Raw genomic sequence first — 23,849 nt, 5'->3', positions numbered from 1 at the left:
TGCTGTGACATTAAATGAGAGTTAATCCTGGAAAGCACTTTCTGGACTAAACTATAATTGCTGTCATTACGTGTCAGGCTGGCCTCAACTCTCTCTGGCAATCCTGTTTTATCGTGAGATCTCCCTTTTCCTTCAAGTGAGTCTTGAAATTTAACAAAGGGAGTGGGGGCCCTTTCTGATGTTTTAACTTGGCAGCCCCCAATGTAGCCTTGTGGGACTGTGTCTCTTAGAGCAGGAGTTGGCAAACTTTGTCTGTAAAAGGCCAGATAGTAAATATTTTGGGCTTTGCGGGCCACATGGTCTCTGTCACAACTACTCAGTTCTGGTGTTGTAATGTGAAAGCTGCCATAGACAATATGTAAACGGATGAGTGTGACTATGTGCCAATAAAACTTTATTTAGAAACACTGAAATTTGAATTTCATATAATTTTCGTGTGTCATAAAATATTGTTCTTCTTTTGATTTTTTTGCCAACCATTTAAAAATGTAAAAACCATTTTTAACTTACAGGCTGTACAAAAATGGCTGATGGACTCAATTTGGCCCACGGGCCATAGTTTGCCAACCGCTGTCTTGGGGCATTCTTAGGAGAAGAGCTTCTAAGACACCCTTCTGTACCTTTGTGCCTTTGACGGTGCTGATAGGAGCTAGGTCTGCGCTTGAAGCTGTGGCCAGATCACCAGCTCTCTGTGTGCTTGACCTTTGCGTCAGACTTACCTTGTAGACCCTGGTTCTTTCTGGATCTTTTGTGCAAAAGCACTTTCACTTCTCTTCTTTCCCATCCATGCATGATTGCTGCTTGCTAAGGCAGTGGATGCAGTGTTCAAAAAAGGACCATTTTGTGCGTTGGGGAGAATGATTAGTCACTGCTGTTCCTTTGGTGTTCTATCTTGTATGTCTGTGTTTTTTCCACCCCAGATACTTCAGAAAAACTCTCAACATCATTCTGCAATTTATCCCAGAGATGATTTTTATCCTGTGTCTGTTTGGATACTTGGTTTTCATGATCATTTTCAAATGGTGCCACTTTGACGTCCACATGTCCCAGCACGCCCCAAGCATCCTCATCCACTTCATCAACATGTTTCTGTTCAACTACAATGACCCTTCTAATGCACCCCTCTACAAACATCAGGTATTTATGGGTTTTTCTTCTTTTGTGCACTTGATTATACTCTCGCATACTCTTGAGTATTGCAGAGAGTGGTTATTTGCATGACTGAGCCATCTTAGCACCCGGTCAAGGGTGTTAGGTTCTGTAAATTTCAGAAGGCTTCTCTTGGATGAGTGCGCAGGTGCTGAGGGCAGTGTGGTGATGCAACTCCAGTCACTCCTATTTGGGTGATACGTACATGAGAGGGGTTATTGCTGTGGCATTGAAAATTGGTTTGTGCATTGTCTGTGAAGAAAGAAAAAAATAATCCTTCTAATTGATTGGCTAGAAACTGTGAATGCACTAAATAGCACCTTAAAATTTAATAATCCTTTTTTTCTGAAAGTAAACTCTAGTTAAGGTTCATAAGAAAGAAAATGGAAATAGGCTCAGGAAGAGGAGTCCCTCTGTTCACATGGGTAATGGGTTTCTGGAAAACTATGAACTCCCCTATGAGCTTCTGTGGCTAGGTGGAGATGCTTTTTTGCTTTTTTCTTTGGGCTCTTCCTCCGTGGACGGTACCTCCCAACAATTAGACCTTACTGCCATTCTGATTTCTTCCATTTCTAGCAATTCATGGTCAACTTGGCAATTCAGCCACATTATCAACTTAATATTTTATTTTTAAAAAGAATAAATGTCTCATGGGAGCTGGGTATAAAAATAACTCAGTGAGTAATTCTTTGGTAACAAATAGTTCTTCTCTGGCGTCTTCCAGTGATTAACCTGATAATATTGCTTGAAGGTAGATTGTCACTAAGGAGAGCTCGCTTATATAGGTTCTGACTCCTCTGCATCCAGCTCTAGGGCTGGTTTCCCAATGCCAGGTGGCCCTTCGGTGCATCTGTCCCCTGCCAGTGAGCACTCATCCTGGGCGTCCTAGTTAACGTCACGCTCCTCCTGTGGCCATGCGTGTCCTCACGAGCATGATTCCTAGTTGCGTTCTCCTCCCCTACAGAAGCAGCAAATAATGAGAAACAATGTCTTATGCCAGGGCATTTTTATGAAAAATAAGGAATGACTTTAGGTAATAATCAGAGAAGACATATGCCTCTGAGAGCTCTTTTGTGGTATCCCGCCCCTTACTGTCGTAGCACCTCTTTGTTATACATGGTTGGTGACCTTGAACCACCCCAGACTGTTAGCATTCAATGAATGTGCTTGGAAGGTTCCTTTACTCAATGCTGGAGTCTAAATGGAAGTTTCCTTGGAGTTCCCAAATGAGTCTTCTCTTTTAGGGAAAGGACTCAGATTCACCAAATATTTCATGTGCTAACTCCGTTCATAAAGACTGAAGTCCTCGCTTAGTCTGGAAGATGCACTGGGCGTTGCACAGTGTATGGCTTTTCCATTCACGAACATTGTCGGGAGTGGGCTGGTTTCCCCATGCCCTCCTATGAAGATTAATTACCTTGACATAATTTGAAGTTTCCATAACCTCATTTTGGGGTCATGCAGCTGGAAGAGACAATGTAAGTTGATAAATACAGCCTCTTCCCAACACTGCCTTGGCTGTCTTAGTGCCATGTTTGAATGTCAGAGAGGAAGAGCAACAGAGAAATATAAATCTCCAGTTGCTTTGTACCTCATGAGGGGGAAAAGCGTTGTGTGAAAATGGAAAAACGGCAATGAGGTAGCTTCGTGCTCAGGGAACCAGGACCGGCAAGTGCAGTGCGTGGTCACGTGGTTCCCATCCTTCTTTTGAGCATTCAAGAGTAGAGGAGGGTAGAAGATTGAGCAGATAAGATGTTCCCACTGTTATCAGGGTAAATCTTGTTACAATTGGGATAATAAATTATCTCCTGGCATTCACTGAGAGCTTGGCCCGCACAGTTGAAGAAATGTGTAGGCTCAGGGAATGTTTTTCCTTTTTCTAGGAGCACCCAGTTTTCATTCCTTTCCACCAGCTTCTGAGGCTTCCTGGTTCTTTTGACAATAGCAGCTCTGGGTCACTTCTCAAAGTTGGTGACTAGGAGTCTATGAAAAAAGAGGTGGGAGCATAAGGATGTGAAAGGAAATATGTAACAGAAAGATAAAATAGATCCCCTCCTGGGTTTCAACCGAGGCATAAAGGCCATAGGTGCCTCATTCCAAATAGTGAGTTGTGAGGGAGAGACAGTGAGAGGTCAAAATAGAGATCCCAGGACCTGTTAGGGAACCTACGCACAATGAGAGTATGCTCATCAGGTGGAGACTGCGAGGAGCTTTTCTTTTTGAAAGAGAGAACTCAGATAATTATCTAGTGCTGGGAATATAGAACTAACGATTGAGATAATGTTTGTGAGTAAAGTACCCAAGGACTTTGGGTCACTAGAGTGGCTGGTGAAGTTATGAGACCTGCCACACTTTTCATCCAGAGTGGGGGGCTAACTGTTCCATGGAAGGGAGTTGAAGGACAAGGGACAAATAAAGTTGCCCTTATGATGTGTCTCATGAGCACTTCCTGTTCAAATGACTGCTTACATGTGGTCCACGTGTCTAATGAGGGGCTACGTAGCGAGTAAGGGATAAAGACAGTGCGTTTCCAGTGCCCGCCCTGTGTTGACGCCGGGCACGACTTCACCGACATTTCTCTGTCTGCAGGGGGAATATTCCAAGATGTGAAGGTCAGTGGATTCACTGAAATGCTTTCGCTCTCTTACTGCAACTGGAATGACCCATGTTTATCATTTTTTATCATATAAAGTATGCTGTATGATCACCTGAAAATGATAGCATCTTACCTCTTTGGTCTTGCAGCAAGAAGTCCAAAGTTTCTTTGTTATTATGGCTTTGATTTCTGTGCCCTGGATGCTTCTTATTAAGCCATTTATTCTTCGAGCCAATCATCGGAAATCCCAGGTAAGGGCCATTCATGTCAATTCACTCACTGCGGGGAGGAGTGTGGGTTCCTTGGAAATAGAATCTGGGATTTAGAGAGAACGCAGGGCACACAGGGCCTGAAGGACGAGTGGAGAGGTGAGGAACAGGCCTGCCCCAGGTGTGTTTCCTTCTGGAAAGTTCCACTTTTCCTCTGGGCCTTCTCATTTCCGGCATAATGCTCTATTAAGGGCAAGCACATTTAAATCTTATGACTTAGAAACTTTGTTTGGGGGGTGTGTGTGTGTGTCTGTGAGTGTGTATGTATGTGTGTGTGTGTGTGCCAAGTCTAGTGGCAGTTAATGACTTATCAGGGTCTGAATGTGGTTGTTTTATTAGTTGAAAACAAAGAGTTTTTAAAACTATATTTTTACTTTATTAATGAATAGTGAAAGTTGTTTTCATCAGGAGTCTAAAGTTGTGAACTTTTACTATATAATGTTACAAATCGTGTGAGAGAACTAGGATAGTTAACAAATTCGAATGTCAATTCTTATTTATTTGTGATTTTTCCCCTATTGCCAAATCCCAGTTTCAGTCCACTTCCTCCTTTCGTCTAAACTGCTCCTGAGCCTCAGATTTACTCAGGGAGCGAGGAAGAGTTTACCATCAGCCTAAATCAAATAGGTTTTGGGAAGTTTAACCTTCCAGGGACATCAGAGTCTAGAAATGACACACAAGCGCTGTTTGAGATAGTCTCTGCTTTCCTCCACTAGTGCAGAAGATTGAGTGGAATGTGCTGAGACTACGTCTGTTTTAAATGGTTGTAGGTATTTTCAGATAAATTCCTTTTTCTCTAAAATCTTTGTTGGATGTTGACTGGCCAGCGGTAGAGTCAGAGCCCTGGAAATGATGAGCCTGGAGTTCAGAGGGTTCATCCCCAGGTGGCACCCTCTTTCTATAGCACCTGCTTCTCCTCTCCTTGTCTAGTTCCTGCCAGCCTTGACTTGTTCCAAAGCCTTCTGATAAATATAATTTATGTGAGATATAAATAAACAGGAAGGTGAAGAATACTTGTTTATTCTTTGGTTAATTGGTGAGAGGCCAAGATGGTAAAGGTGGTTGAGGTGGAAGGTTGTTCAAACAGGTGACCAGATGTTTCAAAGGAAGGTGGCAAATACCTTCTACAAATCGTAGAATAGATGCAATTCTCTTTCCTAGAAACTCAACCTGTCCGTAGGTCGAGAGCTAGTTTACTGCTGGCTCACCTGAGTCCCAGGACTCTAAGACAATGGCTCGTCTTACTCTTTGCTCTGCAAGAGCTGTTTAGATAGCTGCTGATCTCAAGGTGGTGGACTTCTCCCTTTTCCCCACGGATGATTTGTACAAGAGGGAAGGAAGAGACAGGTTTTTCTTAGTCTGCCATCTTGGATGGTACCTCCTAAACTGACTCTGGGTGATGCAAGCTCCCCAAGACTGCTGGGAGGCCTGTCTCCTTGGCCCTTGGGGTTCATGGCTCTTGTTTGATTCCTCAGGCTGCTGATTAGGGTTCTGGTGGTCCTTTTTCATGTTAGAAACATTTCCTACCACCTCCATCAAGAAATAATTCTGTAATGGTATAATTTGGCCCCTTCCTAATTTCCCCATGAAACCTGAAGAAGGCCTAATATGTAGAGATCATAAATAGATTAGTTCTGATGAGCCTCAGGGGATGTGAGCAGAGGTCCCATCCACTCAGGCTCCTCTATGATCCTATAACCTGAGGTCCATGCAGAACATGGTTTGGAAACCCCTTCACTAGCGAGCCCTGTGGCCTCTGCCCTGAGCTAGTCAGTGAGTACACATCTCCTTGCCAGGACGGCCGGGGCCTCTCACAGTCTGCTGTGACCTCTGACCTGCTGCCATGGACCCAGGTCTCCTCCCGCTCCCATGTCCTGGGTCACAGTGAAGTAACTTTGCATTCTTATTGAAAATCTTTATGTTTACATGTGCATTTTTTATGGTAAAGTTTACTGGAGTATAACATACATATAGGAAAGTGCACAGATCAGTGAAGTGTCACAACATGACCAGTTTGTGTGACCAGCGCTCAGATTAAGGCGCACGACACCATCAGACCCATAAGTCCCTTGGTGCCTCCTTCCTGTCACTCTCACCCCAAGAACAACCATCATCCTGACTTGTAACACATAGGTTAGTTTTGCCTGTTCTTGAACTTTATGTAAATGGAATCATATAGTACGCCCTATAGTATTTGAGGGTGTGTGTGTGTGTGATTGCTATATAGTATTGCCTTGCATGAACACACAATTTTTCAGTCCATTCATATATTGATTTGATTCATATATTGATAGCTATTTGGCTTGTCTCCGGTTTTAGTAATTACAGATAGTGCTGCTTTAAATATTCTTGTGCATGTCTTCTGGCACATGTGTTTTTAGAAAGTTGCTAGTAACTAATTTAAAATTGGTTTGCTATCTGTCTCATTTCACTAGGCACCCACCTCGAACATTGTGAGATGGTAAGTTCAGTAAGGGGAGAAGATAGGCACAAGGATTCACCAAGTCCAGCATCATGAGTCTGCAAACTTGGTCATGTTCGTTTTAACCGATTCCAGGATAATGACCAGAAAAGGCTAGAGTTTAGCGATGGAAATGGAGAAACTATCTTCCATTTCTTTTTTTTTTTTTAAGGATTTTATTTTTCCTTTTTTTCCCCAAAGCCCCCTGGTACATAGTTGTGTATTTCAGTTGTGGGTCCTTCTAGTTGTGGCATGTGGGATGCTGCTTCAATGTGGCCTGATGAGTGGTGCCACATCCACTCCCAGGATCCGAACTGGCGAAACCCTGGGCCACCACAGCGGAAAGTGCGAAGTTAACCACTCGGCCACAGGGTTGGCCCCACTATCTTCCATTTCTTCTTTGGTATTTTCTTCCTTAAGTTGACTGGGAGAGGAAATAGGATTTCAAGAAGGCAAAGTAATGTGAACTTGAGCCATACCCTCACCATGGGGCAAGGAACCATGTGGCCAAAGGGAAAGGCTTACCCAGAGCCCCCTCTTGGTCCCTGGTACCCTGGAATTCCTGTCTGGGTGGACTCAAGCCCACTTCTGGGCCCTCCAAAGGGCCAGCCACACCGCCGGCATGGGTTCCACTAGACCCTGGTGTGGCCAAGGGGCATCTGTTTGTGGGGAGTGGGGGTGGAACATGGACATTGTGGGCGGGAGTGTCCATGCGTGTGCACACCAGGCCCTCATGCTGTGGGATGAACCAGAGATGAGAAGGGAAGAGAGGCATGCTGTGGTCAGGCCAGCTCTCCTGTGCTGCCACGTCCTGGCGTGGGACTCTGAATTTGAACCTGGCCTTCCAAGTTCTCGTGAAGATTTATTTATCAAGATAGAAGGCTGGAACATATTTTATGTAGGATTTTGTTGGCTTGATTTATAACTTTTAAAATATTTAAACATATGGCAAGTGGACTTCCATTTTTACCTTTCCCAAGGGCCCTGCAAATATTGAGTGCAGACCCTTTAAAGAAAGAAAAGTAACTTAATGCCTAATAAAAGAACCTTAATGCCATAGAAAAGTATTTTAGTGCCTAATGTGCAATACCCCACCTGTGAAATCATCCTAGAAAAAACTTCACACGTTGGACATTGTTTCACAGTAACTTGAAAGAAATATTCTAGCGGCCAGCCCGGTGGCGTAGTGGTTAAGTTAGTGCACTCTGTGACCTGGGGTTCACATGTTCCAATCCTGGCTGTGGACCTAGCACTGCTTGTCAAGCCATGCTGTGGCAGCATCCCACATAAAGTAGACCAAGATTGGCGCAGATGTTGGCTCAGCAACGATCTTCCTCAAGCGAAAAGAGGAAGATTGGCAAGAGATGTTAGCTCAGGGCCAATCTTCCTCACTAAAAAGAAAAAGAAGAAGAAGGAAACATTCTATTCAAAACCAGGCCAAATTGAATGGTGACTACACCTAGATTTTTTTTTCCTTGAAATTTTTCTTAGCTGTTGTTATAAAGTGATGTTTTTATTTTTAAAGCTATATTTGTTTTGGAAAAGTCATTGTCTTGGTCCACTTGGGCTGCTGTAACAAAATACCATAGACTGGGTGGCTTATAAACAGCAGAAACACGTCGCTCACAGTTCTGGAGGCTGGAAGTCCAAGATCAAGACTCCAGCATGTTCACCTGCTGGCAAGAGCCCTCTTCCTGGTTCATAGCTGGCACCTTCTCACTGTGTCCTTATATGATGAAAGGGACAAGGGACCTCTTGGAGCCTCTTTTATACGGGCACTAATCCTGTTCTTGAGGGCTCCACCCTCATGACCTAAGCACCTCCCAGAGGCCCCACCTTCTAATACTATCATTTTGGGAGGTTAGAATTTCAATATGAATTTTGAGGGGATACACACATTCAGACTGTAGCTGTCATTCATCTCTCCTAGTTACTTTTGCCCATAGGATTTTGGTTGTCCAGGTCACAAGGCTGTGTCAAAGGTACACTGACAATCATATGACAGCGTGTATTCTTTTTAACAATAGAAAGGCACTCTGGTACATGCATTCGTTTACTGTAGAGACTGCCGTCGATTCGGCACCTTCTGGAGCACCGTGGAGGAAAGCACGTGCTGCACAATCAGACTGCCTGGATTTGACTCCTCCTCTGCCACTAACTAGTCTTGCCAGCTGTGTGATCTTGGGCACATTTCTTAAGCTTTCTGTGTGGTACTTTACTTCTCTGTAAAATGGGGTGAAAATTGTACTTACATAAAAAGATTGTTAGGAAGGCCAATTGAGATAATATAGAGTTTGGAACAGTGTCTGGTATGTACCTAATATTTAATGAGAGCCTTTATTTCATATAGAATTGCTCTAATTCTAATTCTGAGGATGAATTTGGTGCTTCATTTCCTTGCTTGTTGACAGTTGCAGGCATCCATGGTCCAAGAAGATGCCAACAAGGACATGGAAGGTGGCAACTCCAACCCTTCCATGAGCCCCGGTCAGGGGGCTTCTGCAGGGGCCCACGGGGCTAAGGACGACCATGAAGAAGAGGTATTTGGGACTTGCCAGCTTGTACAGATTCTAGAAGGGGATCTAGTCAGGGGTGATAGTCAAATATTTAACAGTCAGGAGAGCATGGGCAGCAGCCCATCAGAATGGACCTAGGCAGTAGAGCTGGGAGGGTTGGGAGGACCCTGCTGGTGGCAGCCCTGTAAATTGCTGGGTCATGGGAATGGTGGCAGCCCTGTAATTGCTGAGTCATGGGAAGTTGGGGAGGTCCCGGGGGAGGGAGAGTGTCTACGAAGATCAGAACAATTATTTACCAGTCTGGGAGTATTTTAATATTTTAGCCCAGGTGCTTCTATATTTGTGCATATGAGGTGACTATCAGCCTTAGCTCTAGTGACATAGAAGGTCCTAAATGTTCCTGAGGCCTCCATGGCTCAGAACTGTGTCCCTGGGAGTCAGCTACATTTATTATGAGCTTTCCCATCAGTGCTCCTCAAACCGTGAGAGCAGAGTCCAAATCTAGCCCTAATAGTGAAGCGAGAAGTGGGTTATTTGTACCCAGCCCTCCTCTCCGACATCAGCATGCACACCACCATCGCTTCCTCCTGCCTCAGCCCTCACTCTGTCTTGACTTTGTTGACTTATCTCTGTAACATTATCTGCCTCTCCTGTGAATTCAGGAATTGTTTTGTTCCCTCCTCTCTCCTTGCCACCTCTGTCCATGGGCAGCCACTCCCCCCTTAGGAATGTGCCATGTTCTCCCAGAGGGAGGCAGCTGGCTGTTTCTATCCATGATTGAAGTCACCCACAATCTTGAATTGGCTGGGGGTTTTAACTGGAGCTCTATTCTAATTCTGGAGTGGGGGCAGTGTTTCTGTGAGGCCTGAGGGATGCTATAAGTAGCTCCATTTATGGTGTTAATTACTAAAAAATAAAATCATTTGCGTGCTAATGGATGGGTCAATTAGAATCAATGAAAAATCTGGATCATGGAAAATTTTTCCAACAAGATTCCAGGTACAGAGAGTAACTCATATTCGTGGCTATTGATATTACTAAGTCTGTTGGACCTGCTGGAATGTTTTAGAATTCAACCCACACATCTTCTGACTCATCAGGTCCCAGCTTGTCCAGTCCAACCCCCCTCATCTGTTTTTCTCAGGCCTTCAGTGTATATCCAGTCCATTTCTACTTGCCCCCTGCACCATGCATTGGCTGCCCTTGTTTGGGCAACTTCAGGCTCCATCGTAGGCTCCTTCCCCCAAGTATGCATGGGTCTCCCATCAAAAGACAAATATAGGCTTGACTCTGTTTCCCCCTCAAAGTCCTCTCCCACCTCTCTCCCCACCAGGAATTAGCCAAACTCAAGGTTAAGGGCACAGTTCTTCAGACTGCCAAGTCTGCCTAAGACTTCTGACACTAGCCACAAGTTTGGGGGGCCCCAGGATCACCCTCACTTCAGACCAGCCAGTTACAAGTTCATTTCAGCCTGAAACCTTAGACTCCTTCAGGTTCGATAATTTATAGAACGACTCAACAGCACTCAAGAAGTGCTATATTTACGCTTAAGGTTTTGTCGTAGCAAAAGTGAAAACATCAGAACAAGCCAGAGGAAGAGGCACGTAGGCAGAATCTGACACTGAGAGGGTTTCAAATGAGAAGCTTCTGTGTCCTCAGGAATGCATTACTCTCCCAGCATTGACATGTGGCAATCTGCACACGGCATTGCTGGCCTGGGAAGCTCACCTGAGCTTCAGTGTCCCAAGTTTTATTGGGGGTTCACTATGTAGGCATGATTGATTGAGTGCAACCCAGGTGGTTGGACTCAGTCTCCAGCTCCCTCCCCTCCCTGGGGATTGTGCTGATTACATGTGGCTCCAAGTCTCAACTCTCTAACCACGTGGTTGGTCTTTCTGGTGTGGCCAGCCCCCACATAAACCATCAGATGTGGTCCCAGACGGGGCTCACGATGAATAACAAAGACCTTTCTTTCACTTGGGAAATGCCAAGGGTTTAAAGGTTGCCTCCCAGGAGCCAAAGGGCGAAGTAAGACGTCTGTTTGCATAAGGTTAATTATTCCTTTACCTTGACTCTCTCTACCCACTCTCTGCATCTCTGCCCATCCCCATCCCTTCATTTCCTCCCAGCTATTTTCATTGCTGAATTGAGAGGCAGTGACTTTTGTCTTTTCTCCGTAACATCTGACATGGTCGGCCACAACACCCCTTCCTTCCTGGATATTTCTCCATCCTTGACTGCAGCCGTGTGACTCCTCCTCTTTCTTCGACAATTTCTTTTCATCATCAATCTCTTTCTTAGCCAAATGAGGATGTTTCCCAAGGCTGGGAGCTCTTCTTTCTATGATCTTTAACTTGTTGATCATCTCAATCCTCTTAGCTCCCACCGTCACTCCTCCCACGGGGGAGGTCCCAGCTGTCCACCTCCAACCCGGACTTTTCTCCTGAGCCTATTCTGCCTCTACTGCTGTGTGCTGAGAGAGTCTACTTGTACGGCCAGCTATAACCTGAAATGCAACACATCTGAGAATCAACTACTCATCTCCTTCCCCAGTTTTTCCGTTTCTGTCAATGCCATTCTTTAGCTACTCAGACTTGAGAGCCTCGAGCCTGTGTGACCCTTCCCCCTGCCACTTTCTATTCAGATGCTCTATGTGGTTCCTCATTGACTCCAGGTTATTTTCTCAACTCTGTCCATAGTTGACCTTTCCCGAAACTTCTGAGCGCTCTCATCTCCTCCTCAGCAAAACAAGCTCCCAGTTCCAGCCAAATTGTTTTCCCCCCAAACTTGCCCTCCTGCTGTTCCCAACCACCTGCCTTTTTTTTAACCAGCTGTCATATTCTTTTCCAGGAGGGGTCTTGCTTGTCTTTTACTTCTGGATCCTTCCGATCCTTCGTGGCCCAGCACAAATCTCAACTCCTGTGACCTCTCCCCTTACCAACCAGTCTCTCTTCTTCTTTGAGCTCTTTTCAACCATTTCTGGCAACTGTGACTGCACACATATCATATCCTACTTTGTGCTGCTAATTCTCTTTCTACGAGTATATTAATTTATATTTATTTTCCCCTGGTTCAACTGGAAAGGTTTTCACAGCAGAGCCCATGTCTTATTCGTCTAAGTATTACTGGTGATACCATTTGTGTAGAAAGTACTTAATGAAATAGAATAAAAAATTCTCTCTTTCAGTTCAATTTCGGAGACGTCTTTGTGCATCAAGCCATCCACACGATCGAGTACTGCCTGGGCTGCATTTCAAACACAGCCTCTTACCTCCGGCTCTGGGCCCTCAGCCTGGCTCATGCACGTGAGTGAACCGCCCATCGGGGTCACAATCAAATCTCCCCTGGGAAATAGACACAATGGACTTGTACGTACAAGTGCCTTCTCTGGGTTAAAACTGATGTGTTTACCAGAGGAATGGCCCCTCCTTAGGAAGAAGTGACTTGTTTTCAGTAGGTCTGGGTCTGTATTGCTGGGATGCTTATCCTCTGTATCAGTTTCCTGTTGCTGCTCTGACAAATTGCCAAAATCTTAGCAGCTTAAAACCATCCATATTTACTGTCTTATAGTTCTGGAAGCCAGCAGTCCTAAAAGCAAGGTGTCAGCAGGGCTGTGTTCATTCTGGAAACTTGAGGGGAGAATCCATTTCTTCGCCTCTTCTAGTTTCTAGAGGCCGCCTGCATTCCTTGGCTTGTGGCCCCATCACTCCCACCTCTGCTTCTGTCATCAAATCTCCTTTTGATCTGACTCTGACTCTCCTGCCTTCCTCTTATAAGGACCCTTGTGGTTACATTGGGCCCTCTCAGATAATCCAAGATAATTTCCTTATCTCAGCATTCTTAACTTAATCTCATCTGCAAAAAGCCCCTTTTGCCATATAATGTAATATATTCATATTCATGGGTTCTTAGGATGAGGACGTCTTGGGAGAGGGGATCATTTTTTAGGCTGCCATGCCCTCCTGGAAGGTGCTGACCTTTGAGAGAAGGCTGGCCTTGAGTGTGAGCATTGGCAGGAGGTGGGCCAGTTGGCTGCCCATTGAGCTGACCCACAGGGCCTCCTCCCCACCTTGGTGAATTCACAGCTGTCTAGGGTCAGGCCAGGCCCAGGAATCCAATTTTGGTAGCGATTCAAGCCCCAGGGTTGACATAAGTCTGGAATCCCGACTCACTAACTTACTTTGTGAGACCCCTCTTGATCTCTGCCTGCTTGTCTGGTCTAGTCTCTTTGGTATTTCCCTCAGTGCCCCATCGGTCCCCCCACATCCCCCCATTTCATATGCAATGGCCACAGGAACTTCATGGATGTTCCTGAAGATGCCAGGCTCTCTGGGCCCCTCTGTGTGTTTGCTCTGCAGCTCCCTTGCCTGAGAGACTCCTCCCTTTAATTCTCTCCCCACCTGATTTCTAATTCCTCCTCAGGACTCAGCTCAGATGGCACCTCCCCTGGGAATCCTGGTCCCCTGGTCCCCGTCTGGAAGGTGCCCTTGCCCTGGGTTCTGGGAGTGCCCCATCCTAGCAGCTTGAAATTCTGTCTGGATGAGCCTGTCTCCTCACTAGACTGTGAGCTCCTGGAAGGCCTGACTTTTGTCTCTGCATTCCCAGCACTGAGCACAATGCCTGGAACAGAGAAGCCAGGCCAAGGTGTGTGCTGAACGGATAGAGGGCAATGCAGCAAGGCAGAGCCTGATTGTTGATTTACAGCAAAAACAAGTGCTTACGATGAGTCTGCACTGCTCAGGCCGGCTTCATTTCCTTGCTTTAACTCCTGCTTGTGCACACACACGCACACTCCCATGTGCACAGAGATAGTTAGGTGCACACATCTAGCTGCAAGGACCCACACACAGACACCCACCAGCACCTGCATCCGATTACTCGTGCGTTGATGGGCCTTCATGTAAACTGGTTGTCCAGGGACCCCAAGTGCCTCTCTGAGCTTCATGTGGTCAGTGGTCAGCCTTCACCTCCAACCTCAGCCGTGCTTTGGGGGACTCGGGTCACAGTAGGGCTGAGTCTAAATAGCACAGGAGAAGGAGTTTTGGCGTTTTCATTACCCAGGCAAGAGCTTGACACTGGTTGTTGGAGTTCCTTCTGGCCAGCCCCTGCCCATTGAGGGTGTAATTTAACCCCAGAAAACCCATATGGCTCACAGCTGCCGGCCATGGTCCACCCACTGGTTCTTTCTGGAAGTTCCTGCGAGTTACAGCTCCTATAGAGACCCTCCACTCCACACTAACAAACTTGCTTGAACAGGTAGTTTGGTAGAGTGAAAAAAATAAAAATACTGCTTTACGTTCTAGTTCCTGTTCCACCACTTTTAGCTGGTAACTTAGGCAAGCGGCCTCATCTGTGTGTGCCTTGACGTTCGTGTGTGGTTTTAGTAGTTCGCCTGCTGTATTCGCCAGGCGAGGCTCGAACCTGTTGCAGTAACAGCCACCCCCGGATCTCAGCAGCTTGAGACCATAGACGGTTACTATTTATCGCATCTGTGTTCATCCGTGCCGTCTAAGACCCAGGCGGAGGGAGGCTCTATTTTGACACAGGCTTCACAATCACCAAGACGGGGGAGAAGGAAGGCGAGAGGAAAACACTGGAATTAAATGCCCGCCGTCCCACAGGGCTGTGGGGAGGCGCTCATGAAATGGCTTCCACCGAAAGTCTCTGAATATAAGGCGGTGTCATTGTTAGACCACTGCCCGCGGGGAGCTGGGCAGAGGAAAGCCGCTCTGGGGGAAGTTCCGTGTGATTTTGCACGTCTCAGAGCCGTGGGAGAAGCGCAGGAGTTCCACAGCACAGCACAGTTCAAATTGCTTTCGGTTTTTATTTCGATAATTTAGTTCATTATAGAAGCAAAGAATCCATCCCAACTTAAGAGAGGTGGGTGAGGGGATGAGCAGATGGGGTTCTCACTGGAGAAGGACCCTGCGTTGCTGCAGCAGGCAGAAAGCCAGAACTCAGGGTGGGGGGCAGAGAGCAAGCACAGGTCCTCCTCCTGTGCCCCCCTGTGTCTCTGCTCTCACCATGTCACCCTCACCGCTTGCAAGTCACAGGCCTTTATCTCTCTAGCCCAGGTTGTTGTGACCTTTTAGTTGGGGGGCCACAAGTCTCAACCCAACAACGTAATGATAGTGTATCCCTGGAAGGGAGGGAAAGAGAACGTGCATGTGAGCTCTCTGGTGTCCCTTTCGTAAGGGCACTAATCCCTTCGTGGGAGCCCCACCCTTGTGACTTCATCTAACCCTGATTACCTCCCAAAGGCTCCATTGCCAAATACTATCACTTTCGGGGTTGCAGCTTCAACAGAAGAATTTGAGGGGTGGGGAGACACACTCAGTCCATATCAAATGCTATTACACGTATTCTTTTGTGTTTTGTTTTTTTGGTGTAACATTATGTTACTTGAATTTATTCATTGCTCCTGGTAACTGTAGTTTGCTTACTTTCACTGAAGAATAATATGCCACCGTGCATTTGTCCTCTTGGTGGGAACTCCTCCATTGTGGATGCAGCTGTGTAGACAGTCTCACACAGGTACCCTAGAACACGCGTGCCCATATCCTCCACTGGCAAGTGGAGTTGCTGGATCACAGGGTGCGCAGATCCAGGATTACAGTATAAAAATAATGTGCCTTTGCTAGATCAACCCTCTGGTTGAGAATGCTTCTCTTGCGTCTTGCAGAACTGTCTGAAGTGCTCTGGACCATGGTAATGGACATTGGCCTTCGCATTCGAGGCTGGGGAGGACTCATTGGGGTCTTTATCATTTTTGCCGTGTTTGCTGTCCTGACAGTGGCCATCCTCCTGATTATGGAGGGCCTCTCTGCTTTCCTGCACGCCCTGCGACTGCACTGGTAAGGATGCCCTGGAGGCTCCAGATGCTCGAAGGAAAGTCACCTGTTGGTGTGATATTAAATGATGTAATATATGCACACATGGACACAGATATAATGGCTGCCCTATAAAATGTTAGTTCCCGTCTACTCCTTCTCTTTGAAGTGTTCTTTTGTTCTGTTACAACTGGCTGCAAAATAAGGGACACCTCCAAGTATTATCTAAAATAGGCTCACAGAGGGCAGCTCAGTGAATGTGGGACATGTGGCCCTTGTTGCTGAGCACAAGAGTTACGTTATAGAGGGCCAGCCCCAGTGGCCTAGTGGTTAAGTTCTGTGTGCTCTGCTTTGGCAGCCAGGGTTCGGTTCCCAGGCAGGGACCTACACCTCAGTGAAAAGAGGAAGACTGACAGCAGATGTTAGCTCAGGGCCAATCTACCTCAAGAAAAAAAGGGGGAAAAAAAGGGAATTACTTCAGTAGAACAGGCAATTAAACTCTCCAGAAAGTGGAAACAAGGAGGGTACCTGCAGGGAGGAAGGTGCTCACGGGAGGCACTTGACATTCACAGGTGTGTCCGGAGACCATTAGCCCTCACCAGATTTGCACACATGAAAACATTTGTTTAGGCTTCTGCTTCTCTCCCAAGTCACTTTTCAACCAAGAATTTCAAGCGCGTCATGCATGCCCTGAAGCCATACAGACTGCCTTCAGCTTCACTGATGCTTTCCACCTCCCTCTGTGACCGCTGTTCAGAAACAGAAGTGTTCACACTCCCTGTATTGAGTTGAGAGAATCACGGCGTCCCCTGCCACAAGTTATAACATCATTTCTCCCCGAGTCGTTAAGGAAATGAACTCTGCAACAGAATAAAACCTAAACAAGCGTATGTGGTATCTCGGTTCTATAAGTTATAAAAATGTAAGTCATGGTTCTGGTTTTTCCGCAGTGGTGTAAGCCCCGCAATTTAAGGTCAGGATGGAAACATAAAGCCCCCTAGCACCCCGTGCAGCCCTCTTTCATCCCTCGCTCCTCAGACGATGCCGCACTGTGAGGGCTCTTTGCCTGCGGGGCCCTGGGAGGAGAGTGGTTATGCTGTGGTCTGTGAGGTCACTGGCACAGGCCCACAGTGGGGTGTGAGGGCAAGGGAAAGGTCTAAGAGGCAGGTGAGAGAAGGGTTTAAAAAGCCTCAGGGATTCCCGCGCTGGCCTGGGTGCCTCCCCGGCGTGCTTTTCTCACTCTGTGCTGGATCTTACAAATGCTTGCTTCTTCCCTCCAGCTGCCAGCCTCTAGCTTACGTGTTTAATCCCCCTTTTTCTTGCTCCCCAACAACAGGGTGGAGTTCCAGAATAAGTTCTACGTCGGGGCTGGTTACAAGTTCTGTCCATTCTCCTTTAAACGCATCCTGGATGGGACGGCCGAGGAGTAGCTGCAGGCCCAGCAGTGCCGCTGCCTCCTGCGTTGGTCTCTGTGTCAGTGGAAGAAGTTCAGTCTTGTCTTTAACGTCAGCCTGTGCAAGGCCGTCAATAGAACGATTGTTCTCGGCTAAGTGGAGGCGGGAAGCTATGTAGTATTTAGTTAAAAGCCTTGGGATTTGATATGACTTAACCATGTCATAGAGGGACCACAATGGCAAGTCATTTCAACCTCACATGGGGTCTTAATTATCAAATACTAAAGTGATTGAGAAATGGAGGGGGGCAGGATGCTAAACTGATGTTTTCTTGCAATATTTTAAGTATTATATTGAAGAAAATAAACTTCTGGGCCATTCACTTTTTCTTTGAGATGTCTTTATTCAAAATTATTCCATGAAATTTAGTATTGATAATTACAGGCCAAAGCTAAACCGTAGACTTACACAGACTAATCCCAGAGGAGGATTATGTTGATGTTATCCCTCCAGTTCCTGCTTCCTCAAGCACCTTTGTCCTTGTCTGGGGCTAAGCATTACAGGATTAGGAACTTTCTCATGGGTTTTCGCTCCAGGTGAGGAGGAATGGATGATGTTCTCCGTTGGGACGGAGGGCTGGCCCCTGCGTGGCTCTCTGCATTGTTCAGTCCTGTGGAATGAAGTGTGACTGCATGACATCATTGGTGACTTTGTTTGCTCTCGATGTACATTATGCTGGAGTAACTGGAGAAAGAGATTTGAGGCTCGGGCGAGTGCTGGAAATGGCTTGCCAGAAAGGAGACTGCCAGACAGTCTCCTGACTGTCACTGACATGCTGCAGGTCAGTGGGCCCCAGTCATGTCTTAGGGCACCTGGACTGGCAAACTCTGAAGAGCCAGGTGTTGAATAAGATCTGTTCCATTGACTGTTTATTCTAAATGACCTTTATCCAGGTTAATTATAACCTCTATAGTCGCTATACTGGCAGAATTCAGTATAATTAACATTGGTATAGTGCTTTACAATTTACAAAGCGCTTCCACGTAGTATGTAGATCTAAATCAGATTCTCCAAGATCTGACCAAATTCAAAATCGCCTTTTGGACAGGTCCCTGTGTTTTTCAGCCTCACCTGCCCCTCCAGGTAGTGGGGTTGGCTGGTGCTCATGGACGTGTCATTGCTCATAACCGAGGAAGCTTCCATGTCACCTTCTACGTCAACGTCATGACTTGTCCAGAACAATTTAAGGCACAGTTAGATGCTCAACAAATATTCATTTAATGATTAAAATAGGTTGAGCCCAAGAATGATAGTTGGCATCAGAAGACATAGATCTTTGAGTTCTAACTCTGATGCTTTATCGTGTGTGCCCTTGGGTGAGAACTGTTGTTCCCTTCACTGCCGAAATGGAGATAGAGATCTCCACCTCTCTGGGTTGTGGAAGGGGGTTGGAAAGCACTGGGCATGGATGTGGTACTCAGTCAATGACATTGCCAGAAGAAAGAACAGCTAAAGCCGTATGTAAATGGTGGCTATAAATCCACAAATCCCCATGTCAAGGTCACTGACAGTTTCAAGGTTCTCAGCTTGTTACTGCCCTTCTCGATAGTAAGCTCTGCTAGACGCATCACCAGCCTCTTGCCCTTCAATTCTAAGTAGTGGGGACTGCGAGAAAAGACTTGAAAGGGCAAAACTTCCCTCTGCCCCTTGCCTAGACGCCTGCTCTTTTAGAAATGCCCCTGCTTTCCTGAGAACAACATATTAGATTCCTCCAAGGTTTGGCAGCCTCTTCCTGTCTCGATGAGAGATGGAATTTCCCCTTTAAAAAGCGATCAGGTGAAGGGCGGCTGAGAAGGGGGCGTGACCTGGATGTCACTCACTTGCCCAGGATGCAAGGTTGTTCCTTAAAGAATCCTGTTCACAGAACTGAGCTGAAAGGGGAGGAGAAGACCTGAGGGCCAGGATTCTTGGCAAGGTGAGTCCAGAAGCCCCGAGAGGCCATCAGTGGCCCAACTTCTGTGTGAGATTTGGCTGTGGTAAGGGGAGCGAAAGAGCCGGAAACTGGAAAGCTTCCCAAGAAACACACAGAGGTAAGAAACTCCGGCAGGCAACATGGATCTGGATGTATTTTTCCTGCTCTGGGGGTTGGGAGGTTTGACCATTAGTGCTTGGCTGAAGGCAAATGGAGTACGAACATGTCCCTCTTATTACTGATGGTTTCACGAAACAAATTCTATCACGCACACACACACAAGTTCCATTTTAAAAAGCTCTACAGTGGCCCAATTATTTCTGGCTAAAAAGTTCAGTATAGCAAAATGCAATAGAATAAAATGTCTGTCAGTCCCTTAGAATTTGTTTTAATGAAGCTTGAACTCCATCTGAGCCTTTGAGTTTCAGAGTAAATCCCGATATGTCAGTACTTCTTAGATTTTTTGAAGGTAGTTCATGGGTGACTTTCCCATTGCGGTTTTTAAGGAAGGGGAGGGTGAGGGATGTGAAGCATCCTTCCTCATGTTCTTCTCTATTTTCCTGAACTGGTCTGACTGATCCATCCATCCGTCGTCCTCTTCCTGGGTTAGAAGGGATTTAGAATGACTTATGGAGCCAGAGAACAGCAGATGCCAACTCAGCTTTTCCAACATTCCATTTCTGAGTTTAGATTACAATCCCTCTCTCTCAATAATGTTCCTCATATCCATCTCTGTGAAACGTTTTGTCGTCCTCTTTATGAAGACTTTTCTTTATGAAACTTTTGGATGAAACTCTAGAAAATACTAAGTGAATACTTTCCATGACAACCAACTGAGTTAGTTTCAGTGTCCTCTTAATGACATGGAACGTAAGCCCCTTTCCAATGCACAGATGTGAATACCGAATCCTGATACCTCTGTGCACCCCCTGCCCAAGCTGCCCCCACCAAAGGAATTCTGTTGTTGAAGACCCTGTATAAGCTAATAGGGCAGGAATGAGAACTATCTCTGTTGCAGGTAACTTACACATTTGTTTCTTCCATCCCTTAGCAACCTGCCCTGACATTGCGACCCCTCCCAGGCCTTCACCATCATCAAGGGCTGGGCCTTAGAAAGACCAATGTTACAATTGGCGACTCTGAACTCTGCCTTGGTGATTGGGCAAGGGCCAGGCTTGCTCCTTCCAGTGGAGTTTGAGTGAGTCACCCAGCACGGCCAGCGTTTTTCTCCACCCCCGCCTCACTCCTACACCAAACTGAAGTTTGAAAGGTTTTCCCTCCTCTAAATTAATATACTGATTTTTGAGTCAGTGATCTTTTTAGTGAAAAAGATCCATTTTGTTGTGCCTGTCATAAGTAAGATGAGGTTCTGGTTTGGGTGGATCTCGGTGTTATGTTGGATATATCTGGTCTGAGTTCTTATAGGCATGTAGTACATGTGAGGGTTTCCTAACACCACTTAAGTTTACCCTTGAAATAAAATCAATCTATTTCAGAAAATAAGTAACTTTTACCCCCATTTGGTAGTTTTTCACTTGAGCCCAAGTTGTCAAGGTGTTCTAATGTTAGTAGGATGTTAGTAATAAATGCCTTTGAAGAGATAAACATTTGATAACTGCAAAGATACTTAAAAACTTACCCTGAGTGTATTTGATTTGTGATTATGGTGACATTCTAGAAATTTAGTTGGTAGCTTTATTCGGATGAGAAACAGTCCTGCCATGAGAGCTTCTGTTGCTTGGGGCACTGTGCCATGTTACACAAACATCCTCATAACATTCTTAAGAGGAAGCTTACCAGGTAAGAATCACATCCAACTGGCTGTCTGAGTGCGGTGGTGTTTACAATCCATCACAGCCAGTCACATGTTCCTTCTCCATGCTCCACTGCTTCACTTGACTAACCTAAAAATAAACAAACAAAAGAACTGCACACAACTGCAGGTACTAGAGACAAGAAACAACAGTGTCTTAAACAAGAGAGAGCTTTATTTTTTTCCCATGTAAAAGACACTTGGAGGTAAGCAGCCTGAGGCTGGACGAGAGCTCCACGTTATCAGGTCCCAGACTCTTTCCAGCTTCTGCTCTGCCAGACTTAGCCCAAAGTTTCCAGCGCCATGTTTGTGTCATCACCCAAGATGCCTGCTGAAGCACCAGCCAAAACATCTCTGATCCAGGGAGGAGGCAGGAAGAAGAGGAGAAGGGGCAAAGGCGGGCTTTCTCAGAATCCCCTGCAACAACCTCCACCTGCACCTCAGCTGCTGCCCTCCTCAGCAAGGTACAAGGGAAGACTTGTTATTGGGTAGGCAGCAAGCTATTTCTCCCCCAGGTAGCTGGTATTATTTTTATTTTCAGATGAGGAAACTGAGATAGAAGAGAGAGAATCAGTTCAATCTCAGTCTCACTGTGGCTGCAGACTTCCTTCTCTCCCTCCCTCTCTTCCTCCCCCCTTCTTCTCTCCTTTGCCGCCTTCTTCCCTCCCTCCCACTGTCCTTTCTTCCTTTTTTCCTTATGTTTATGTTTCCTTCTTATGTATAAAATTGTAACCAAGGGAAAAGGGGCTTGTTCTGCTTGCCACAATCCAGTGCCAACCAATGCAAACAAGCCAGTGGTTGAGAAAGGAAAATTTATACGATCAGCTAGAATAATCAGAAGATGGCGGACGAGTGTCCTAAAGAACCATCTTAGAATCCTGCAGAATCTTGAGGCGTTTATATGGGGAAATGGGAAGGGCAGGAGGGGATTTGGGGATCTCCACCATCAGGCGTGATGAACTTCAAGGCGCCACATTATCTCTTTTTTCTATCATTTGTGATGGATACCAACACAGAATTTTTCTTTCCAGAGGTCGTCATGTTCCTGGGGAACTCAGAGAACAAAGTTATTGTTTTAGCACAGCTCGGAGATATACGCAAGCAAGAGTCATAGAACTAGCTGATCATGTATTTTGCAAAAGCGAGAGGTGCTTAATCATCTAGGCTACGTGCAGGCTGGAATGTGTCCACAGAGACTACTGAGTCAGGGTTAAAGTTACAATATTGCTTGCTTTCCCTGAGATGGCTTCCCTCAGGCTAACTTAAGATCTAGCTGTTACAAAATGATACCTAAAGATTTTGTATTCCACAATTTTGTCAGTTATTACAGATGAACAATTTCCACTTTTGTTTATAATTTATATATCCTCTTGTGAACTGCTTGTTTATGTAATTTGCATATTAATCTATTAAGATTTTAATTTCTTTCTTACAGTTTGTGGTACGTATCTACCACAAACATTCACTGAGCTCTCATGTATATGTATTTGCAAATACTTTTTCTTCTTCTTTTCATTTTTGAAATTGTGCTAAAATATACCAAACCTAAAATTTACCATTGTACCAGTTTTAAAGTGAACAATTCAGCGGCATTTATTTGCACAATGTTGTGCAAGCACCCCCTCTATCAAACAGGGCCTCCTATACCAGGCCACCTCGTGGACTTCCGACCAATTATTTGATTGTCTCCAGGTCAAGTGCCCACTCCTGGCCCAATAGGTCTTGGCCAGTGGGGGCAGGTCACAGGCCTGCCTGGAACAGTGACGTAGGGAGCATGGTGAGCAACATATCAACTGCACGTTGGTTCATTTTTTCCAAAAAGAATTTTTGTGGTAAAAGAAATAGCCTTTCTAAAAATTCAAACACTGCATGAAAAGTGTAAAGAACAAAGGAAGAAACAACCTAAATTCCGCCTGCTGTGGGGAATTGTTTTCTCACCTTCCTCTCGTGGCCAGCTCCTCCCCGTCTTTCAGGTCTCCATTGAGACTCGCCTGCGGAAGCCTCCCCAGGTCGCAGGTCCATGCGACTGTAAGCTCTCTGGGGGAAGGAACCCTTTCCATCATATTTTATTGTCTGATACAGTAAGAGTGCTCCACAAATATTTGTTGAAAGACAAAACACAGTTTTGGACAACATCTCTCTGAAATCTCTATGTCGGTATGTATTTAAATGAAATTTTAAAAATTGGGATCATTATATATGTAAGCATACATTATGGATACACATACATATTGGAAAATGCTTTTCAACCTTATACAGCCTTTCACTCAAGAGCTTTTAAATGGTACTCTTACAGGAATATACTGTCATTTATTTAGTCACTGGTGGGCCGTTAGGTTGTACCCAATTCTTTTGTTGTTGTTGTTAAAACAAAAGTGTGGTGTCCTTCCTTACACCTGTATCTTTGTCCATCTTTGACTACCTCATCAGGATGAATCCCAGAAACGAAATTGCTTAGTCAACATCCTTCCATCTTTGCCTAATTGCCTTCTGGAAAGGCTGTAGCATGTACACTCCCACCAATAGTTTGAGTGCCTATTTCCCCTACACTGGATATAATCGATCTTTAAGATTTTTGCAAATCTGCTAGAGGAAGATGACAACTCATTTTAATTTGAAGGCATGATAACAAGTTAGGTTGAATGCAATTTCCTAGATTTATCAGCCACTGTATTTACTCTTTTGCATTGTTCCATCATGTCTTGACCCCTCCATCATTTTCTTCCTTACCTACAAGAGCTTTTGTTAAACATGTATGTTTCAGATATTCTGCTTTTTGTTTACATTTATTTAAATTTATAATTTTTAAATTGAAGTAATAAGTGCATGTGGCAAGAAATCAAATTGTC

General features: G+C 45.5%; 2 protein-coding genes across 35 annotated transcripts in view; both read left to right on the top strand.

The window, feature by feature from the left end:
- The window catches only part of ATP6V0A4 (ATPase H+ transporting V0 subunit a4), a 72,811-nt gene extending 55,214 nt beyond the window's left edge, over nt 1-17,597 (top strand). For all 3 annotated transcript variants that reach the window (XM_070265919.1, XM_070265920.1, XM_070265918.1), the window contains 6 exons: nt 921-1,137; nt 3,895-3,996; nt 8,887-9,015; nt 12,179-12,296; nt 15,674-15,845; nt 17,158-17,597. In XM_070265919.1, coding sequence (XP_070122020.1) covers nt 921-1,137; nt 3,895-3,996; nt 8,887-9,015; nt 12,179-12,296; nt 15,674-15,845; nt 17,158-17,251 — 832 coding nt within the window. In that variant the 3' untranslated portion in view covers nt 17,252-17,597. The remainder of the gene's footprint in view (nt 1-920; nt 1,138-3,894; nt 3,997-8,886; nt 9,016-12,178; nt 12,297-15,673; nt 15,846-17,157) is intronic.
- A 1,469-nt stretch (nt 17,598-19,066) lies between these two features.
- The window catches only part of SVOPL (SVOP like), a 96,606-nt gene continuing 91,823 nt past the window's right edge, over nt 19,067-23,849 (top strand). For 12 of the 32 annotated variants that reach the window (XR_011438275.1, XR_011438278.1, XR_011438277.1 and 9 more), the window contains exon 1: nt 19,122-19,305. The gene's annotated coding sequence lies outside the window, so the exon portion shown is untranslated. Of the gene's footprint in view, nt 19,306-21,072; nt 21,465-23,849 lie in introns of those variants that run through there. The other 20 variants (XM_023639779.2, XM_070265924.1, XM_070265932.1 and 17 more) reach the window with 10 other exon arrangements.

The sequence above is a fragment of the Equus caballus genome, chromosome 4, assembly GCF_041296265.1.
Source record: "Equus caballus isolate H_3958 breed thoroughbred chromosome 4, TB-T2T, whole genome shotgun sequence".
Taxonomy (NCBI): Eukaryota; Metazoa; Chordata; class Mammalia; order Perissodactyla; family Equidae; genus Equus; species Equus caballus.
The sequence above is the reverse complement of the archived record's forward strand: the minus strand, read 5'-3'. Positions and strand labels throughout refer to the sequence as shown.